This window comes from Calliphora vicina, chromosome 4 (assembly GCF_958450345.1).
Source record: "Calliphora vicina chromosome 4, idCalVici1.1, whole genome shotgun sequence".
Lineage (NCBI taxonomy): Eukaryota > Metazoa > Arthropoda > Insecta > Diptera > Calliphoridae > Calliphora > Calliphora vicina.
The window spans coordinates 75469412-75492501 of record NC_088783.1 but is presented as its reverse complement, the minus strand read 5'-3'; the positions used below and the strand labels follow the sequence as shown (position 1 = coordinate 75492501).

Genomic DNA, 23090 nt, shown 5'->3' with positions numbered 1-23090 from the left:
TTTCGAGATTTCAGTTTTTACAATGGGCACGTTTAGATCTTTGTGATCTAACTGTGATCATTCTTAGAAACTTGTTTTGGCGTCTTTGGATCTTTTCTACATTTGACGCTGAGGCCGTGCCCCATAACTGTATGCCATAACACCATATCGGTTTTATGATCATGTTATAAAGTAGAAGTTTACAATCTAAACTAAGCGTGGAGTTTCTGCCAATAAGCCAATTAATTTGAATTGATTTCAATTTCATTTGAGTCAACTTTGCATCTATATGACTTTTCCATGTAAGGCGACGATCGAGATGTATTCCGAGGTATTTCACTTCCGATTGTTGAATTATTGTTTGGTTGTTGATATGAATAGGGGGGCATGATTCTCTACGCAATATAAATGTAATGTGTGTACATTTTTGCTCGTTGACTTTAATTTTCCATTGTTTTAACCATTTTTCTAATTCAAATATGTGGTTTTGTAAGTGACGAGACGCTTCTTGAGGGTTTTCATGAATGCTTAGAATAGCAGTATCATCAGCAAATGTTGATGTATGAGTGCGATTGTTAGTTGGCATATCAGACGAATACATCAAATATAAAAAAGGTCCCAGGATACTGCCTTGGGGGACTCCAGCTTCAATGGGTTGTGCAGTACTTAAAAAGTTTCCCTCTTTAACCTTAAATGTTCGACCAGTTAAATAGCTTTCCAACAGCTTATGTGTGTTTGCCGGTAAATTTTGACTCAATTTGTATATTAATCCATCACGCCATACCTTATCAAACGCTTGAGATATGTCGATGAAGAGTGCAGAACAGTATTTCTTTTCTTCAAACGCTTTTCTCACCATATTTACAAGTCTATGGGTTTGTTCGATAGTACTGTGTTTTCTTCTAAATCCAAATTGATGATTCGGAATACAATTGTTTTCAGTTAACATCGGGTACAACTTGTTCATAAGTATATTCTAAAATAGCTTTGACATATTAGACAATAGGCTGATGGGTCTGTATGATTCTACTTTTGTGTGATCTTTTCCCGGCTTGGGTATCATGGTAACCAGTGAAACCTTCCATTCTGGAGGATAATATTCAAGTCGTAATATAGCATTAAAAATAAAAAGAATTATTTTTTTTAATTTAATTTAAATCTGATTCACTCACTAAGTTCACCAACACTTCAACAATAACATAGTCATAATTTACACAAACACACTTACATACATTAACATACAAATACATATAAATTTATTTAATCAAATATATTATGGAATGATAAATAAAAGAACAAAAAAAACATTTTCATTCTAAATCAAACATTTATTTTTGTCTTTCATTTTGAATGGTATGTATGTTTAAGGGAAAAATTTTTAGATTTCGGTGCTTCTCTTGGCTCCTGAAAGATGTGTCAATTTAGGAAAAAAAATTGATATTGGCAGCTATAACTAAACTTGGTAAATGTTAGTTCTACACTTTGAAGGCCTTATAAAAGACAAAGTTGTTCAACACACATTTAAAATTGTATTAAAAAATAAGGTCTAAGAAACGTCCCCAGATGAAAAACAAAATTTCATACACATTGAAAATTACATTCCAAGTCCAACAAGCTTTTATTTAAAATTCAAATATGATTGGTTTTGCAATTACTATCATCTTATGTCTCCCTATAATAAAATTTATTTTAAAATGTTACATGAAACCAGAACAAGTTAAAAAAACTTAGTCTTTTATAACATTTAATGTCGTGTAGTTCGCGTGTAGAAGTTATACCCTACACCACCATAGATGGGAGGGTATAATGCGTTCGTGCAGATTTTTATAACGCCCAAAAATATTAGTCTAACACCCACCTTAAAGTACTGATCGACTTATAATCACTTTCTGAGTCGATTAAACAATGTCCGTCCGTCTGGCTGGCTGTCCATGTAAACCTTGTGAGCAAAGTACAGGTCACATACAGAATACATATTTCGATAAAATTTGGTACATATAATTTTTTCGCCCCAAGAAAAAAACCTATTTAAAATGGCTGAAAAATCCCATATAAATGTCCTCCAGATATTGGACTTTATCGGTCATAAATGTTTAATTTATATATGTATCTATACAAATTTCGCTCCAAATAAGTTTTATATATACGAAATTGATGTCACCACATTTTGTTACGATCAGTCTATAATTAGTCATAGTTCCCATATAGAGCCACTTCCGAAAATAACTATAACGAGCTTAAATCTCTTGACATATACACAAAATTTATAACTCCACATACACATAAAATACACGACCTAATTTCATGGTGATCGGTCCATAATTGATCATAGCTTCCATATAAGGCCCACTTCCGAAAAACAGTCACGAATATAAATTATTGATATTTTAAAGGAATAATGTTTTTGCACTGACTTGCTTGACTTAAAATATAGCAAACTTTCTAGTGTTTTGATATGCGAAAAAAAAATAAAAAGAAAAAAACTTATGCTGTTTACAATTTAATTATATGTGAAATTAATTTAAATGATTCAAAACAAGATTTGGCTTTGTTAAAGCAAAAGGTACAAACTTTTTGTAAAAATTCATCGTTAAGGTGGCACAACGTTCATGGAAAAATTAACGACTTTTTAAAGCAAGATTTTGTACGCCATTTCGTTAGCCCCCTTGCATATTTTAATAGTGCTCAATTTCGAAAAAAAATGTATCGAGATATTCAGTTTTTACTGTTTTTTTCATATGGTGGCAACCATAAAAATATTCACAACCCAGCTGTGAAAAACTCTAAAATGCCAAATCTCAGCCATATCGGTCCAAAATTTTGGCTGAAATTAATAATAGCAGAAAAAGTAGCTCAAATTACCCACTCTTAAATGGTATGATGGAGGATTTTATATACTTAGAAAAAACTAAAAAAAGAACTGAGAAATTGGATATTCTTTATCATGTGCGAGAGTTTTTTTAACAAAATAGTTTCAATGGAAAGCATTTAAATTTTATTATTAGTTTTTTAAAAGATTACTTCAAAATGGCTTGCTTTAGCACACATTGCTATGTTAGGTAATTTATACAGTTGAGAGACTTGATTGCTGCATACAGTGTTTCTGAGGAAAATATCACTTCTAGTGATCACATGACAGGCTAGTCTCTGCAGTATGTATAGAGTAGATAGATGTATTTCGGTTTTGACTAAAGTATGTAATACTGTGTGAAATAATTTGTATGGGGAAACAAATTATATTTAAATTTTCTCCTTTATTAAGTTGAAGGCTAATATTATTTTGGGGAGAAAATGAATAATTATATTCACTCATAAAGCGAATATAATTATTGGGTTATTGATATATGAAGATAGAGAAAAGGTAAAATGGGTTATTATTGTTGTTAATATGTACATATATTGAGACATATATGTACAATTGTGATGGGTACTTTACCTTTTTAGTGTATATGTGTGACCAAAATTTATAAAGCCAAGGATTTTTCGGTAAACGTTATAAATAAAATTAATGTTTATTTAAAATAAAAAAAGGGTTGTAAAATATGCAACTTAAGGCTTCTGTTGCTTGGTAAGAAGTGACAAATTATAATTTTGTTTTTAATAAGGAAACCTAGTTTTAACTTCCAAAACCCGAAGATGTTTTGGAATTTCTTATGTATAGCTAACATACCGTTAGCAACATTATTCTAATCTTACTTAATTACTAATATTGTAGTTAATTATTATGTTAAATATTAAGGTAGTACTTATTTAACTTCATTTAAAAATATTAACAATTCAGTAATATTTGATTTTATGTATATAAATTCAATAGCTAACACAATTCATTTAATACAATTCATTCAATAATAAAATACAATTAATAGTACAAAATTCAAGTAATATTATAAAATTCAATTAATAAAATTGATAAAAATAAAATAAAAAAAATTCAATTAAATATGGTTTAAACCGTAGTTTAAACATGGCGCCGGCCTCGGCCTTTGCCTGGTTTATTCTGGCTTGCTTTGAAAGCATAATACGTTGGCCAGCGATTTTATAGCTTCAGCCAAGATATGTTGATCTGGCACTGGTGGTGTGATAGTTGAAACAACTGGAGCTGGTGATTGTTGAAGTTGATGTTGTTGAGTTTGATGACGTTGTTGAGTTTGATGACGTTGTTGAGTTTGATGACGACGATGATGTGGCTGTTGGCGTTGATGACGACGATGATGTGGCTGACGAGGATGATTGTTCCGGTGTTGACGATGCTGATGATGATGTTGACGACGCTGATGATGACTTTGACGATGTTGATGATGATGTTGAAGTGGTTGTTGGTGCGGTTCTATCTGGGTCTCGGTATCCCGATTGCGTCGACTGCTGACGGTGGACATGTTGGGCGATGGGCTGCGTGTCCTCGATGGATGCAACATGGTGTGGTGGAGTTGGTTGCATTTTATGCAAGACTCCATTGAGGTGCACGACCTTATAGTATGGCTTCGAGCCAAACAATTTGTACAATAGCCAAGACGCTCAACAATGTCACGTCTTCTCTCTGGCGTCATTTTCCGGAATCTCCGGCAAAATTTGAGGCCGTGATACCCTTTACAAATAATGCAATAGTATACTTCTAAATCCCTCGGGACTACGCTTCTCTCATCGGTCGGGTTTTGAGTCTCATTGGGGACCCGAGTTGCTGTCAGTCGTCGATTTGACCTGCTGGGAAAGTATATAATAAGGAAAACACAATTCAATTAGTATGTTATATGGAAATTGTTGGATAATAAATGGATGTGGGTAAAAGCCACCAAACAGCAATGAGTTTTGAATAATTGGAAATCTTTATTATGACAATAATTTTGAATACAATATTTGAGACTGTTTTAGAAACAATTATAAGAAAATATTTGAGAGGATTACTTAAGGTTTGAGTCAACTTGAGCTTCCTCTTGATTTAAAAAAGGGAGGTAACATAATTTGACAATATGGCGCTTAATTACACCGCTAGCGGTGCGTACGTTGGCAGTTCGTACATTACCATCTGAACCAGAAAATGTTTTTTCGATCCTGCCAAGATTCCATTCATGAGGTGGTAGTAGATCGTCCATAACAATAACTAAATCACCAATCTGCATATTTTTGCATGAGGTTTTCCACTTATACCTTTTATGTTGTGATTTTAGATAATCAGTTTTCCAACGTTGAGCAAATTGATGATGTATGGCTTTCAGTTTTTCCCATCGATTTAAAATCGACATGTTTGAACAATCTTGTTCAGGGAATGCCATCAAGGGGGCACCTCTTAGAAAATGTCCAGGCGTTAGAGCTGTGATATCCGAGGGATCCTCCGAAACTGCTGATATAGGCCTTGAATTGAGTACTCCTTCTATTCGTGCTAAAACTGTAGCGAATTCTTCAAATGTAAATTTATGAGAACCTGCAATTCGCTTAAAATGATATTTAAAACTCTTTACGGCTGCCTCCCAAAGGCCTCCCATATGAGGAGCGTGAGGTGGAATGAATTTCCATTCAAATCCGTATGTGATGTATTTCTGAGCTACATCTTGGGCACTATTTTTGACAAACGCAGAAAATTCTCGTTCAAGAGTTCTACTAGCTCCTAAGAAATTTCGTCCATTGTCTGTAACTACCCTTTGGGGGAGCCCCCGCCTCCCGATGAAGCGAGCGAAAGCAGCTTGGAACGCCGCTGAGGATAACTCTGAACAAGGCTCTAAATGGATAGCTTTTGTGCTAAAACATACAAACACACTTACGTATCCTTTAGTTATTGGAGATTTCCTTAGAATCGATGTTTTTGTCTCGAATGGTCCAGCAAAATCAATTCCTGTTACCTGGAAAGGAAGAGAGAGAGTACATCTTTCCGGAGGTAAAGGAGCCATTATTTGAGAGCTTGGCTGTTGTTTATACATTATACATCTTTTACATTTACGTATTATTCCTTTGATACGTGGTTTTAACCTGAATATGAGAAATTCAGTTTGTATAATTCTGTACATTTGACCGCAGTCAGCATGAGAGAGAAACTCATGCAAATGGTGTAAGTACAATTGGCAAAATCGGGAGTTGCCTGGTAAAATAATTGGGTAACGTTCACCATATGGTAGTGATGATTGGGATAATCTACCATTTACTCTTAAAATTGAGTCTTTATCCATAAATGGATTTAGACTTTTCAAAGGACTTTTATTTGAAATATTTTTTGATTCATTAACGCATTGATATTCCTCATTATAAAATCTTTTTTGGGCTAAAACAATTAGTCTCGATTTAACAAATTTCATCTCATTTTGTGTCAAAGAGACTTGAGTATTTTCATCAACATTTTGTCGCATTTTCTTCGTTGTATTATGAAAAAATCTAAAAATGTAGCATATTACACGTAAAGCTCTACTGTATGATGAAAAATTGTCCAATATATCATTTGCTTCAATCTGAACATGTAGAGATTGTATTTCTTTATCTTCTGAGCTACGATTTAAAATATTTCTTTTGGGCCATTCTGATGAAGGTTTTTGTAACCATGATGGTCCATTCCACCAAAGTGAATTATTTACCAAATGTTGGGCTTTACAACCTCGTGTGCCCAGATCAGCTGGATTATCATGTGTTGGGACATGTCGCCATGTGACATCAGACATTAATTCGTGTATTCGTGCTGTTCTGTTCGCCACATAGGTTTCCCACGATGAAGGTGGTTTTGATAACCATCCTATGACTATAGCTGAGTCCGACCATAAATATATCTCGCTATTACTGAAATTGATAGAGTTTTTTACATAATTAACTAAATTTGCTAATAGCACTGCGCCATTAAGCTCTAAGCGCGGGAGGCAAACAGTTTGTAAAGGGGCTACTTTACTTTTTGCTACCAATAAATTTGAGAATGTGTTTTGAGTTTTTGTTTGGCACCGAATGTATACAGTAGCACAATATGCGGATTTCGATGCATCGCAGAATCCGTGAATTTGGATTGTGTCGCTAGGCATAAGTTGAATCCAACGAGGAATTGATATTAGTTCAACTTCAGACAAGTCCTGAACTAGCTCGTTCCAATTTTGTAGAGATTCCGCGTTAATTTCTTCGTCCCATTCTATACCGTCTAACCATAATTGCTGCATACATATTTTTGCTCTGATTACTATAGGAGCTAGCCATCCAGCTGGATCAAATAGTTTTGCGACAGATGATAGAACTTGGCGTTTTGTTATTTTCGTAGAAGGACTTATTGATGAGAAATTATAAGTAAATGTATCTGTGATTGCGTTCCACTTTATGCCTAAAGTTTTAGTTGAGCTAGTTTCGTGGAAACGTAAAAAATCTGAATCATATATATCCTCTGTTGGTAAATCTGATAATAATTGAGCATCGTTTGCTGTTATCTTCTTGAGTAAAAATCCAGCAGATTTTAAAGTTTTAATTAGCTGATTTTGTGCGTAACGAGTTTCTTCAATTGAATAACCTCCAGTTAAAATATCATCTACATAAGTTTCGTACCTTAAAATTGATGATGCTTGGGGGGATTCGGCTTTTGAGTCTGAAGCGAGTTGATGTAACGTACGAATTGCTAGAAAAGGCGCACAATTTACTCCAAACGTTACTGTTTTCAATTCGAAATCTTTAATAGGGCCATTTGGTTCAGGTTGATATAAAATTCTCTGGAATGCTCTATCGTCTGGATGAACTAGGATTTGACGATACATTTTCTGTATGTCACCACTGAACACATATTTATATCTTCTCCAATTCAGAATTACAGTTATTAAATCATTTTGAATTGTAGGACCAGTGTACAGAACATCATTTAGTGAAAATTTGGATTTTGTTTTCCTAGAGGCATTGAACACAATTCTTACCTTTGTAGTTTTATGTTCTGGTCGCACGACCGCGTGATGGGGCAAATAAAAAGAGCTATGTTTACCTTCAGAATTGATTTCGTTTGAGGTTGTTTCTTCCATATGGTCGAGAGTTAAATACTCATCCAAAACAGCTTTATATTCAGCTTGCAATTCTTTATTTTTTCCTAATGTTTTGTCCATACTGGCATATTGAGCGAGTGCGATGAATCTAGACGATCCTAAGAAAACCGATTCGGGATATTCCTTTTTGAATGGTAGCCTTACCATATATCGTCCATCTTTGCTTCGAGTAGTTGTTTTAGTGAAAAATTGTTCAACAAATTCATCTTCTTCGGATTTAAAGCGAGTTTTTGGTATTTCCTCTTGCTCCCAAAATTTTCTCAATAGTGTGCTGAGTTCTGAAGATTCTGATGAAGTGACAGCAGTTGTGAATGTTTGAACGGTTTTCGTTTTCATCGGTCCACTAAGCACCCATCCAAATATAGTTTTGTAAGCTGATGTTTGGCCACATATATTTTTCTTTATCCCTTCGAGGTTTAGACAATGTTCATAATCATTGCCAAGAATAAGATCAATTTGGGAAGATTTATTAAAATTCGGGTCTGCTAAATCCAATTTTCTAAGTTCTGCTGAATATGGGGCATTAAACGTAACAGCTGGAAGTGTTTTAGTAACATTTGATAAAACAATTGCTTTAATTGGGACTCTCAGATTATATTTTCTTGCAAATAATGTGAAATCACACTCTTTTTTAGCTGATTGTTTTTGACCTCCTATTCCAATAATTTCAAAATATGAATTTCTATAAGGCAACTGTAACCGACTTCTTATTCTTTCTGTTATGAAGGTTCTTTGAGAGCCTGGATCAATTAAAGCTCTTATCGTGAAAACTTCGCCTTGATGCTCTATTTGCATCAATGCTGTACGCAATAAAATGTTTTCGTTGCTCGTAGAGCAGTTTGCTTGAACACGCCGTGAGGTAGTTGGAAGTTCATCTTTGTAAGAATTACTTGGCTGTTCTGTTTGTGTATTTGTATTTTGAACAATATTTTTATTTTGATTACCATTACCATTGGTTTGAGTATTTTCAGATGTTTTTTGTACATTTGATGATTTGTGTGCAATATGCAATAATGAATGGTGATCTTTTTTGCAGTAAAAACATGTTCTTTTACTTTTACAATTTGCCTTAATATGTGAAGGACTTAAACAATTGTTACATATTTTATTTTTGAAAACATAATCTATTCTTTGTTGTGTTGAAAAAGTTCTAAAATTGGGACAATTTCTTAAATAATGTACATTATTACATAGTTTGCAATTTGTGTTTATGTTTTCTTGGGATGTATATGTTTGAATATTAGGTTTTTTCGTATTAGACAGTGTAAAACTGTCTTTTGTGGTTTTAATGCTTGTTAGCCGATCTACCGCTTCGTATCTGTCAACTAAAAATTGTGACATTTGTGACCATTTTGGTAGTTCTCGAGGGGAAGTCAGTGATTGCTCCCATAGTTCTAAAGTACAATCTGGTAATTTTGTTGATATTAAACGAATTAAAATGGGATCCCAACTATTTACTTCTACACCTAGAGTTCTGAGTGTTGCTAATGAGTCGTTTACTGACGACTGTATTTTTCTTATGGACTCACTATCTTCATTAATTGCTGCTGGTATATCAAACAAGATTTTGATTTGGTTATCTACCAAAACTCGTTTGTTTTCGTATCTTGTTTTTAACGCATTCCAAGCTAATTCAAAATTATCATTAGATAATGGATATCGTTTAACTATAGCACCTGCTTCGCCTCTTGTCTTGTTCCTGAGATGGTATAGCTTAGTTACAGGAGTAAGTTTTGAATGATTTATATAAACTGCAGTGAACATGTCTCTAAACGAGGGCCATTGTTCATAACTGCCTTTAAATATTTCTGTGTCGCATGGAGGGAGTTTAATGCAAATACTTGAATTATCGCTCATTGGATTTTGATTTGGGACAGAGTGACGAGATGTTGATTGGAACATTGGCATTTGTACTGTATCTAAGCGGATACTTTTAAGAATTTCAAAAATTTGTGATGTGCTCTGTACATATGCGTCATTACAAGCATCAAATTCCTCTCTTGCTTGGTTCTTAAATTCTGCATCAATTACGTCATCTTGAGATAACATTACCTTTTGATATGAAGTATCTACGTTTGTCCATCTTGCATCTATTTCTTTTAACCTTGCCTCTAATATAGATTCGTTTTGATCTTCTCTTCGGCTCTCATTCACCTTTCCACAATACTGAAGCAAATGTTCACAATCAAATTTAAAATAATCTTTGTAGGATGGATTAAATGACCTATCAGCTGCAGGTGAATTTTCTGTTTCACGCGGCATTTTGTTTGATAATTGTACTTGATATTGTATTTTATTCAAGGAATTAGGTTTCTGTGGTTATACAGACTAAAATTTTTAAATTATAAAGTATTATATTGAGATATAAACTTTTGAGATGTGCAGTTAAATTTTTCTAGTTTAGAACAAATTTTATTTTAATTTTTAGAGAATAATTAAATTTGTATTTAATTAATTTTAAATTTTTCGAAATATAATGTTATTTAATTATCGTACTAGATCCTGTACTAGTATAAAAGAAAACAAGAGATATAAATCCTATTTATTTGTTCACTTTTTAGTATATCATTAGAATTTTGTATTAAGTATAAAATAGTTTGTACACAAATGGGAGCAGCGGTTAATTACAGAGTGTTTTTTCTATATCCTTTTGTGATAGCTTAGCTATGGGGTAAATGCACTAGATATTTGTAATCTAGTAAAACAAAATTAATAGAATATACACTTATAATCGAAAAAATTAGTTTTAATGAAACAATGAGATTGATAATGAAGCGGTTTAAACAATTATTAGTACCTATGTAGACTAATATTTTTATCAATTTTAATTTCATTAAAATTTTTGTGTACTATGTGGTATTCTGATTTTTATAGAGACAATTTTGTGAATTTGTTTCAGAGATACCACTTAAGCGGTTAATTGTGAACAAATAGGAAAATTATTTCGTAATCAATTTATTAAGTGGATTTAGTATTAATCATTAAATTTGATTTTTATTTTTTTTTTTTTTTTGAAATTTGATTTTTAGAAAAAAAATTATTTATTATGAGACAAAATTTTTATAGAAATATTTAAAATTTTAGATTTCTTCATTTGCAAATTAAATTTATTTAAATTTGTTGAGATTAAAATTTTCCTTTTATGTTAAATTTATTCTTTTAGAGAATATTCTTATTATTATGAATTTTTAAATTCTTTTGTATTATAAAATTTTTCCGATTATTATGAATTTTAACTTTTATAAAATTCTAATTGAAATAATTTTTGAATTCTATTTTGTAAATACTTTAAGAATTTTATTTTAAATAAAATAAATTTACTTTTTTAAATTGGTTTGGGAAAATGCATGTACCTTTTACTGTATAAATTTACTTGGTATATTGGTTTATGAAAATTGCAAGTACCTTTTACTGTATAAAATTAAACAAAATAAATTTCCTTAGTAAATTGATTTATAAAATTGTAGGTACCTTTTACTGTATAAAATTATACAAACCAAACCATGAGCAAAATAACTGTTAATTCTTGAAAAATTGTTGTTTTGGGTTTTTTAATATACTACAATAAACACTTGTATAAAGAAATTCAACTCAACAGTTTTTAATTGTAAATTTCATTTCTTTTATTGTATACGTGTTATTCTCTTTGTTTGTTCATCTACATTAAAGAGAGTGACAACGTTCCAACAAGTTTTTTATTTGTATTTTACTCAAGAGAACGCACTTAATGTTTTACCGGCGAGATTTGCAAGTTAATATAGAGAACGCACTTAACTTTTTTACCGGCACGAATGATTATAGGGTTATATACATTTGAAATTTTTAAAATATTACTGAGATAAATGGTTAGTAGTTAAATATTTTATTAACTTTTGTTTCGTAATATATTTGTTATTGTGTAATGTACAATTCTCTTATTTCCCGATTACTTATATAGAATTGTAGTGTATAAAATTTTTTCTTCAAGTTTGTATCCTGTGTGGCTGTATTATGTATTCTTAATTAAGTTTTAAAATTCAAACTTTAAATACATATACGTTTTTAATTCTATTCTACTTATTAGGCAGAATAAACACCACATTTGCTATTTCCACTTCAAGTTTGTGTTTTGTGTGGCTGCATATGTATTCTTAGTTATGTTTTAGAATTTAAACTTTAAATACATATACGTTTTTAATTCTATTCTACTTATTAAGCAGAATAAACACCACATTCGCTAATACACACTATCGCAATATTATTTCACACAATTTGGAATTTTCTAATTTTCTTTTCTATCGTTGGGATTTTCGGGTATAAATAATCACAAATTAGGGATTTTGTAAACCGGAGTTGCGAACCCTATATTTAGTGGACTGTATTTTTGATTCTTAAAGAGAATTTTGTACACTTTACTTAAACACAAGAATACTGTGAAAAACTGTATAAATATTTTTCAAAACCGCAATTTTTAAATCAAATAAATTTATTTTTTGTTAAAATGTTATTTATTATTATATTTTATATTATTATAATAATTTACATTATATTTTTCTTTTTTTATATTTTGAATTTTTTGTAGAAATTAAATTACACACATTAAATGTTTGAGTGTAAAATTGATGTAGGTCTGTTTGTATAATACATATAGAGATTACTTACTTGATGAATCTCTTACCTCAAGAGATATTCTAGATTCTCTTACTTCAAGAGATCTTAATTGATATTGAGCTTCTTTGGTTGTTGTGGTTGGGATGTTTGACCACTTAACTTTTATGTTGTTTTCCTTTTTTGGTTTTTTGAGTGGGAGAGATGCAGAAGAAACCAATTCTCTTGTTTCTGTTTTGTAGTTTTGTGTTTTTTACTTTTTTCCTATTTTATTTATTTATTATAACTGTTATTTTCATTTTATTTTATCTTAATTCTTATTTTCTCACGTTTTTTTTTTTCTTACAAATATGTATGTATGCTTTGTGTTGTATATGAAAAAACAATTAGGGTATTCGTTTTGTTGAAAAAATAAAGACAGTTAGGGTATCCGTTATAAAAATTTTTTTCTTTTTAAGGTATGTAAACCGAATTATGTATGTTTTATAGAATTCCGTTTATTATATATATGGGGGATTTCATGTCAAGTGAAACAACTTTTGAAATCGATGTCTTCCGATCGGGATGAAATTTGCACCAAGGTTAGCTCTCTTGGATAGTAACTCAGACACAATTTTTCAACAACATCGGTCGAGAACTCTCTGAGTTATAGGGTAAAATTTTGACAATTTGGTCAAACAGGGGTTTTTTCTTATCCATGTAACTTATTACCTATTGTTCTTAGCAAAATGTGTTCCAAATAGTATAGATAGCTATTTCTTCGATCTTTCGAAAAAAAATATTTAAAAAAAAAAATAAAAAATTTTTAATATTTTTTTTCCGAAATCAAAAACTTTTTTGTCTTTTTTTTAAAATACGCTATTTTTTTTTATTTTTTTTTTTTCTTAAAATAAAGTTTAGATATTTTCCTTGAACACCTACTTGGTCGCTTAGTGGGATGCGAGTGGGATATCTATCAAAATAAATATTTTGTAACTCAAAACATAAAATTTTTGACTTTTTTTGCAAAATCAAAAACTTTGTTGACTTTTTTTTTTCAAAATGGACCCTTTTTTAATCTTTTTTTTTAGGTCAAACAAAAGCTTAGATATTATCCTTGAAGACCCTTTTGGTCGCTTAGTGGGATGCGAGTGGGATATCTATCAAAATAAATATTTTTTAACTCAAGACTTACAATTTTTGACTTTTTTTTTTGCAAATACGATTTTTTTTCCAAATGGGCCCTTTTTTTAAAATTTTTTTTGTAGTCAAAAGAAAGCTTAGGTCCATTCCTTTAAGATATTTTTAGTCCCTTAGTGGGATGCGAGTAGGATATCTATCAAAATAAATATTTTGTAACGCAAGACATACAATTTTTTAATTTTTTTTTGCAAAATCAAAATTTTTTTCCAATATGGGCCCTTTTTTAATTTTTTTTTTTTGCTCAAAAGAAAGCCTAGGTCCATTCCTTTAAGATATTTTTAGTCCCTTAGTGGGATGCGAGTGGGATATCTATCAAAATAAATATTTTGTAACGCAAGACATACAATTTTTTAATTTTTTTTTGCAAAATCGAAATTTTTTTCCAATATGGGACTTTTTTTTAAAAATTTTTTTTGCTCAAAAGAAAGCTTATGTCTTTTCCTTTAAGACCTATTTTGTCACTTAGGAAGATGTGAGTAGGATATCTATTAAAATAAAAATGTTGTAACTCAAGACATTCAATTATTGACTTTTTTTTTGCAAATTCGAATTTTTTTTCAAAATGGGCCCTTTTTAAAAAATTTTTTTTTAGTCAAAAGAAAGCTTAGGTCCATTCCTTTAAGATATTTTAGGTCCCTTAGTGGGATACGAGTGGGATATCTATCAAAATAAATATTTTGTAACTCAAGATATACAATTTTTGATTTTTTGGCAAAATCAAAAACTTTTTTGACTTTTTTTTAAAATGGGCCCTTTTTGTAATTTTTTTTTTTGCTATAAAGAAAGCTTAGGCCTATTCCTTTAAGATGGTTTTGATCGCTTAGTGGGATGCGAGTGGGATATATATCAAAATAAATGTTTTGTAACTCAAGACATACAATTTTTGTGTTAAAACATTTATTTTGATAGATATCCCACTCGCATCCCACTAAGGGACTAAAAATATCTTAAAGGAATGGACCTAGGCTTTCTTTTGAGCAAAAAAAAAAAATTAAAAAAGGGCCCATATTGGAAAAAAATTTTGATTTTGCAAAAAAAAATTAAAAAATTGTATGTCTTGCGTTACAAAATATTTATTTTGATAGATATCCTACTCGCATCCCACTAAGGGACTAAAAATATCTTAAAGGAATGGACCTAAGCTTTCTTTTGACTACAAAAAAAATTTTAAAAAAAGGGCCCATTTGGAAAAAAAATCGTATTTGCAAAAAAAAAAGTCAAAAATTGTAAGTCTTGAGTTAAAAAATATTTATTTTGATAGATATCCCACTCGCATCCCACTAAGCGACCAAAAGGGTCTTCAAGGATAATATCTAAGCTTTTGTTTGACCTAAAAAAAAAGATTAAAAAAGGGTCCATTTTGAAAAAAAAAAGTCAACAAAGTTTTTGATTTTGCAAAAAAAGTCAAAAATTTTATGTTTTGAGTTACAAAATATTTATTTTGATAGATATCCCACTCGCATCCCACTAAGCGACCAAGTAGGTGTTCAAGGAAAATATCTAAACTTTATTTTAAGAAAAAAAAAAAAATAAAAAAAAATAGCGTATTTTAAAAAAAAGACAAAAAAGTTTTTGATTTCGGAAAAAAAATATTAAAAATTTTTTATTTTTTTTTTTAAATATTTTTTTTCGAAAGATCGAAGAAATAGCTATCTATACTATTTGGGACACATTTTGCTAAGAACAATAGGTAATAAGTTACATGGATAAGAAAAAACCCCTGTTTGACCAAATTGTCAAAATTTTACCCCCTATAACTCAGAGAGTTCTCGACCGATGTTGTTGAAAAATTGTGTCTGAGTTACTATCCAATAGAGCTAACCTTGGTGCAAATTTCATCCCGATCGGAAGACATCGATTTCAAAAGTTGGTTCACTTGACATGAAATCCCCCATATATATGTACATATAAGTGAATTTATCTTGCAATATTTATTAAAATCACTTTTTTGGGTAATTAATTTTATTTGTATGTACATATATATGTATGAGATTATGTATTCATGTATATAACAATATTATTTATTTTTAGAACTTAATCTTATATCTTCATACGTATATTTTTAACGGTATTTTTTATTTATTTTATTATATTTGTATGTTTTTTATGTATTTATGTATATAACAATATATTTATGTATTTTTTAAGTGAAATTTATCTTTTTTTTTTTTTTTTAAATTTTGTTATATACATATATATATGAATTTTAACGGCACTTTCTTTTTTTTCCTTTACCGGCACTTTTTGTTTTTTTTTTGTTTTCTTATTATATGTGTATGTTTTTTATGTTTTAACGGCACTTTTTTTTTCACAATTTCTTTTAATTTTCTTAGTTTATATTATTTGGCTTTTTAACCTTGAAAATTTTTTCTTTTCATTTTCATAAATTTCTTAATTTTTAATTTAAATTACTTTTATTCTTTTCTTTTTCCTAATTTTTTAAAATTTTTTTTAGGCAATTTCTTATTTTTTGACTTCTTTTGACTTTTGTTAAATTTGTTTAAACTCTTTTTTTTTTCAATTTTTTTTTCACTTTTTGTTCAATTTTTGTTAAATTTGTTCAATTCCGTTCATTTTTTTGTTAACTTTTTTTTAAAATTTTTCAGTTCTTGTTCAGTTTTTTTTTTTTTTCAATTTTCGTTTAATTTTTCACTTTTTGTTATTTAATTTCTTAAATTTTCACGTTTCTTTCCATTTTATGTTGTTTTTTTTTTTTTTTATTTTTTAAGTTTCTGTTCGATTTCTTCACTTTTTGTTTAATGTTGTTTTCTTTATATTTATATGTATTTTTTCAATTTTTGTTAATTTTTTCATTTATTTAAACTTTATGTATGTATTTTTTAATTTTTTTCTTAATTTGTTTTTTTTTTTTTGTTATTTTATTTCTTAAACTTGCACTTTTTCACTTTATGTATTTCTTTTTTTTGTTTTGCCGACGGCTTTTTTATTTTAACTTACACTTTTACTTTTTTTATGTATTTCTTTTTTTTTGTTTTGCCGACGGCTTTTTTATTTTAACTTACACTTTTACTTTTTAATTTGGGGTTTTGTACTTACAGCATCAACCTTTTGTTTGAACTAATGTAATTGAGCGTGAGAAATTTTTCATTGCCTCATAACGTTGATCTAGTTGAGTTATTTTGTTCTTCTTTGTTCTTCTTTGTTTGTGCCGACTTCTTTTGAGCTGAGGTGACCAGTTCAATTTTTGTTAAGGACCATGAAATAATTTGTATGGGGAAACAAATTATATTTAAATTTTCTCCTTTATTAAGTTGAAGGCTAATATTATTTTGGGGAGAAAATGAATAATTATATTCACTCATAAAGCGAATATAATTATTGGGTTATTGATATATGAAGATAGAGAAAAGGTAAAATGGGTTATTATTGTTGTTAATATGTACATATATTGAGACATATATGTACAATTGTGATGGGTACTTTACCTTTTTAGTGTATATGTGTGACCAAAATTTATAAAGCCAAGGATTTTTCGGTAAACGTTATAAATAAAATTAATGTTTATTTAAAATAAAAAAAGGGTTGTAAAATATGCAACTTAAGGCTTCTGTTGCTAGGTAAGAAGTGACAAATTATAATTTTGTTTTTAATAAGGAAACCTAGTTTTAACTTCCAAAACCCGAAGATGTTTTGGAATTTCTTATGTATAGCTAACATACCGTTAGCAACATTATTCTAATCTTACTTAATTACTAATATTGTAGTTAATTATTATGTTAAATATTAAGGTAGTACTTATTTAACTTCATTTAAAAATATTAACAATTCAGTAATATTTGATTTTATGTATATAAATTCAATAGCTAACACAATTCATTTAATACAATTCATTCAATAATAAAATACAATTAATAGTACAAAATTCAAATAATATTATAAAATTCAATTAATAAAATTGATAAAAATAAAATAAAAAAAATTCAATTAAATATGGTTTAAACCGTAGTTTAAACACTGTGTATCTTTAGTATAGGATATATGTATCTATATTATGCAATTTTAAATGTCTTGAGACGCCATATTTTCCCTAAGTATTATATAAGAGTGCAAAAGTCACAAATGGCCTTGTTATACCCACCATCAAAAATATGGGGGTATATTGAGTTTGTCACTCCGTTTGTAATACATAGAAATATTGGTCTTAGCCCCAAAAGCCATATATATTCTGGGTCCTGGTAATTTTCCGACTATGTCGTCCGTCAGTTGAAGGCACGATAGGACATCAGGGTAAGGACATATTTACACAACATATTTTTTTAAATGGGCAAAGTAACTGACAGTCAGCATCTCCATTATCAGTTGGGCAGCAGCGGCAGCACAACAAATTTTGCTATTTAAGTTTCAAGGTACATGCCGTCCCCACTAGAATTGTTCGATATACTATAATGCAAACATTTTTGTGCTGTCATTGTAAATGCTGGACTCTATGTTATATTATTCTCAATTTTCATTAAAATCGGTCCAAAAATATATAGCATTTCGCTATCTTTCCATTTGAAATTCTAAATGTTGAAAAATTCTACTTTTGACCTTCACGATTTAGGGGTTAATGACTTCCGATTTAAGTAAAATTTTCAGAGTATATTTATAATATTATGAATAAGATTAACATAAAATTTATAACAGTAAGGAAATTGAGCTCATTCTCCAAAATATGGCCAAAAAATTTGATTTTCTCGAAAATTGTTAAATTTATATCTCAGATACTAAATCTTTAAGGCGACGTAAAGTTTTTTTTAGAATTGATTACGTTTAACAATTACGCTCAGAGATCGCGATTGTTGCCGTTGAAGTCTGAGTGTTCTTTTCTTTGATAAGATATTCAATGTTTCTAGGACATTTTGAATGTCTGTAATTTTCCATGGTGACTGGAGGCGTAGACACTTTTACAGCGGTTGTTAAAATAACTGAAAATATATCTATATATCCTAAGACAATAATGTCAAATTATATAATTTGTTGGGTCTCAAGTTTTAAGACGATCTAGCCCGTCCATCTGTCCGTCTGTCTGTATGCTGAAAACACGATAAGGATTGAAGTAATTGATATTTAAACTATTTGGGACACATTTTGCTAAGAGCAATAGGAAATAAGTTACATGGATAAGAAAAAACACCAGTTTGGCCAAAATGTCAAATTTTGACCCTTTCTAACTCAAAGAGTTTTTGACCGATCTTGTTGAAAAATTCTGTCTGAATTACGATCCCACAGGACTAACCTTCATCTCGACCGGAAGACATCCATTTCGAAATTTGGTTTACTTGACATGAAATCCCCACATATATTTTGGAACATACTATTATTAATAAGGCTTGAAAGATTTAGAAAATTCCGATATTTTAATCGAAAGCATTAAATATTATTTTTAGAAGGGACCGTTTACTAATTTTGCGTGTTCTAAAGAAAAGAAGCCACCCTAATTTGCATATGAATGATATATGTATGGTCCTTGTTAATTGTGTACGTTTTTTGTTTATTTATTGCCTGTCCCTAATTTAAACAAGTAATCGGCTGTGTCGAGTCTTATTTACCCGCCACCATATTTGATATAAAAACATTTATTTTTATCAGATTTTGCACATTTGTAATACAAAATTATGAACTTGATAGCATTGTTTATAAAATATTTGTATGCGTATTTGAGTGATTTTCGAAAGTGGTCCTTACGTAAGAACTATTACCTATTATAGGCCGATCGCCATAGAACCTGAAAGTCATATTTATATGAGATTTATGCGTTATTAAGTGATTTTATATGGGAACTAAACAAAACAAAATATAGTTATGTGATTTCATTTTACGTAGAACTTATTTTTGCTGAATTTTGTGTGGAATAGTCTAGAAAAAATTTCTATAGATGTTAGGAGAAATCATGAACCGATTCTTACCATTTTTAACAGAAAATGCTCTTTTATAATATGCTCTTTTAAAACGTGTGTAAAATTTTTGTATATTATCAGCAATACATTTGAAGAAAATTCCAAAAATAAATATACTCTTTTTTGGAGGTTGTCTGACATCTTGGTCCATGACTCTGGATCTCTTGGACCGATTTTTCCCATTTTTAACACCAGATATTTCTGATCAAAAAAACATATTTAAACAAACTGTTATTCCCTTGTAACGAACCATATCTTAGTCGAGCCCTATCTCCTAGAAGAATGTGCTACTTTATACTCCGGCCGTGCTCAGGGATAATGGGGGGGATCTTTTTATTAGATGGTGTTTGTCTTATTCCAGTCTTAACCCTCCCTTCTTTGTGCCCTCAACACACAGACAGGCAGTCAGACGGCCAGATGGACGGACATAGCTATATCGGTTTTTGTGGGTTTATGACAAGGTGTTACATACGAAATGACAAAATCAATATATCCCCAATATTTTTGGTAGTGGGTATAAAAAGTCTCCCCATTGGAATGTGTAATAAACATGTAAAATTCACATTTTATTTTAATTACGAAAATCATTTGATAGAAACGGAATTTTTCATTAGAATGACTCCTTTAATTTTTATTTTTTTTATTTTTTCATACATAGTTTCTTATATTTCACATAAAAATATTTTTTTTTCATTTGAAATCGAAAACAAATGCCAGCAATGAAATAAAACTGAACATAATGACCCCTCCAGTATTAAATCATATAAAATCCTTTTGTACTGGAATAAACAATAGCACTAGGATTCTTGAAACAAAAACAAACAAAAAAGGAAAAAATAAAAAATTATATGTATATAAATAGAAAAAACTACATGTAGACTTAAAAGGGAAAGAATAAAAGAAAAAAACCTAAACGGAATCGAGCAGAAGGATCCCAGTTATAACAACAAATGCAATGCGCATTTAGAATCGTAAATTTTATGTGTTCTACTCATACAATTCTAAAGAATAAAAATAACAAAACATGCACACTTACAAACACAAACAAAATTAAAACGAAGGAGCAAAAAATAAAAAAATGAAATAAATAAAATGAATGATGAACTGAGTAAAGGATAAAAAATAACCATCAAGCTTACAAACACACACACATACAAATCTACACAACCACATACTTACACAAGTACATGTATACAACAAATAATACAAAACATAATCTTCCATTGACTTTTACAACAGTTTAGCTAGTTAACACCAGACTTATTATTTGCACGACACAACACAATACAATCACACACACTAACATTTTGATACAGACACATGCATTTATGCTCTTCTCTGACACACACAGTTTGCTAATGACTGCAGGCTTAATAAGCAGTTAACAGAAAATAATACGGCTTGTTATATGTAGCATACATTTTGGCGTATACGGCTGCAAATTCTTGTCTGTAGAAGTGTGTATGTTAGTATCAGTGAGTGAACAATAAATGTGAGAGTAAAAGTTAAATGTTAAAATCTTAAATAATAAGAGAGCAAGCAGAGAGGACATGCGTTGTTTTGTTTTTGGAGAGTTTCGGATTCAACAGACAAATGATTGAAAATTATAGAAGATGTCAAAATGACATTATAGAGTATTAATGAGGGAACACTATTTAAAAAAACAGGAAATGAGAAATAAAGAATACAACTACAAGAATATAGTTTTTGCAAATAATAGCTACATGCATTGAATGAGTGCATAAGTAATGCAGGTGTAAGGGAAGAAATACATTTCTTGATCGGTTTAATGAAAATATTTTTAAAATGGAAATAAAATAGTTAAAAGGTTATTCGGGAATACAAAATTAATATTTTAGTAAAATTGTTTTTATGCTAAATTCCCAATTTTATTGATAAATTCACTGAAATTTATAGTCGAGGGATAAGCTAGTTCCTATGCGCATTTCACTGGTTGCTTAGGCCAGATCATCAGAAAACCTTTTCCCAAATGGCTTTAGAAAAACTAAAGATATTATACATATAAAACCATATAGTTTATCAATAAAATTGGTAATTTAGCATAAAGACAATTTTACTAAAATATTAATTTTGTAGTACCGAATAACCTTTTTACGATAAATTTGCTTTATTTTAATTTTCTTGCGAAAACAATAAAGCAAGTTGTTTTGTTTTTTCTTTACTCACTTACACACTACAGTCTGTGTCGGCAAGAAAACTACCAATTGTAGTAAGGAAATGTAAGAAAAGATTGATTTTGAATTTTACATGAACCTGCATCAATAAATTTTTAAAATATTTAATTCGCTGTCATGGGGTAATTGCAAAAGAATTCAAAAGTATAATATCCATGCATGATTAACTTTAACTCTTTGCTGTTGGGTGGTCAGTTTACTAAGCACATATTCCATATTCTTTAAAACACAGTTTATTGGCATCTATTGCCATTTTGCTAAACAACTATATTTTTTGAAGTCATCGTTTATGATTTTTTTGCAAAACTTTGCCGTCAGGGTTCTGTGGTTAGATAAATATATGAATTTGAAAATATTGAAAAAATCAGTTTATTTAAGAGACTTTCACTCATTCAGTCAAATAAAGCACATTGTTCAGCGAATTCAGTGTTACTTTGATATTTCTGTTGTTTGGTCAGACAATTTAGTCAAACATATTTGATTTCAATAAAATTTATACGAAACAAAAATTTGAGTCATAGTTATTTTTAATACACGGTGCACCGCGGTGGTTAGTATACTAACCACTTCACTCCACAAAAAGCCTTGGAATAGGGTGGTTTTTTCATGTTTTGATTAATTTTTTCTTACTTTTTACAATAACCTAACCTGGATTAAAGTAAAAATTCAATTGCTTGGATTTTAAACTTATACACAAAAAATCGTGGCTGAAAGAGTTAAACAATGCGAGTATTTCAATCGTAAGCTCAGTGCCACATTTTTCCAATCTGTGAGCAAATCAATACTTCTGAGTTCTTTAAAAAAATAGTTTTGGAAGCTAAAGTTCCTTAACTTTGTAAAAAACGCCAAACGTTAGGACTTCACAGAGTTAAACTTGGCCAAATTGAAATTCGGTATTCTAAAATTACCTTTTCTATGGACGAATCATGCCAATTTCTGATACTCTGTTCTAAAGTGAAGCGTATCACAGAGAGAGCAGTTTGCATCGATCGATATAAAGAGTAGTAGTCGGGCGGGGATAGGTCTTGATTATATGATGGGTGAGGACAATGTTCGCTTTAACCCTCCCACGGTTGAGTAGTTTTTGCCCTTATACGAAGTACAAGGTCCACAGGGAATTTTATACGAAAACAAATTTTTTAAAATTTTTTTTTTTGTTTTGATTTATTATTATTTACTAATTATACATGTATAATGAATGTTAGAAAAAATTTTTCTTTTTTATATAACATTATTAATATTTTATGAGTTTTATATGAAAACAGCCT

At 29.9% G+C, this 23090-nt stretch overlaps 1 protein-coding gene across 1 annotated transcript; it reads right to left on the bottom strand.

The window, feature by feature from the left end:
• Positions 1-4877: 4877 nt before the first annotated feature.
• Positions 4878-10220, bottom strand: LOC135958507 (uncharacterized). Its single transcript, XM_065509413.1, has one exon. The coding sequence runs from the start codon at positions 10218-10220 to the stop codon at positions 4878-4880; it is 5343 nt and encodes a 1780-aa protein (XP_065365485.1).
• Between the last annotated feature and the right edge of the window lie 12870 nt (positions 10221-23090).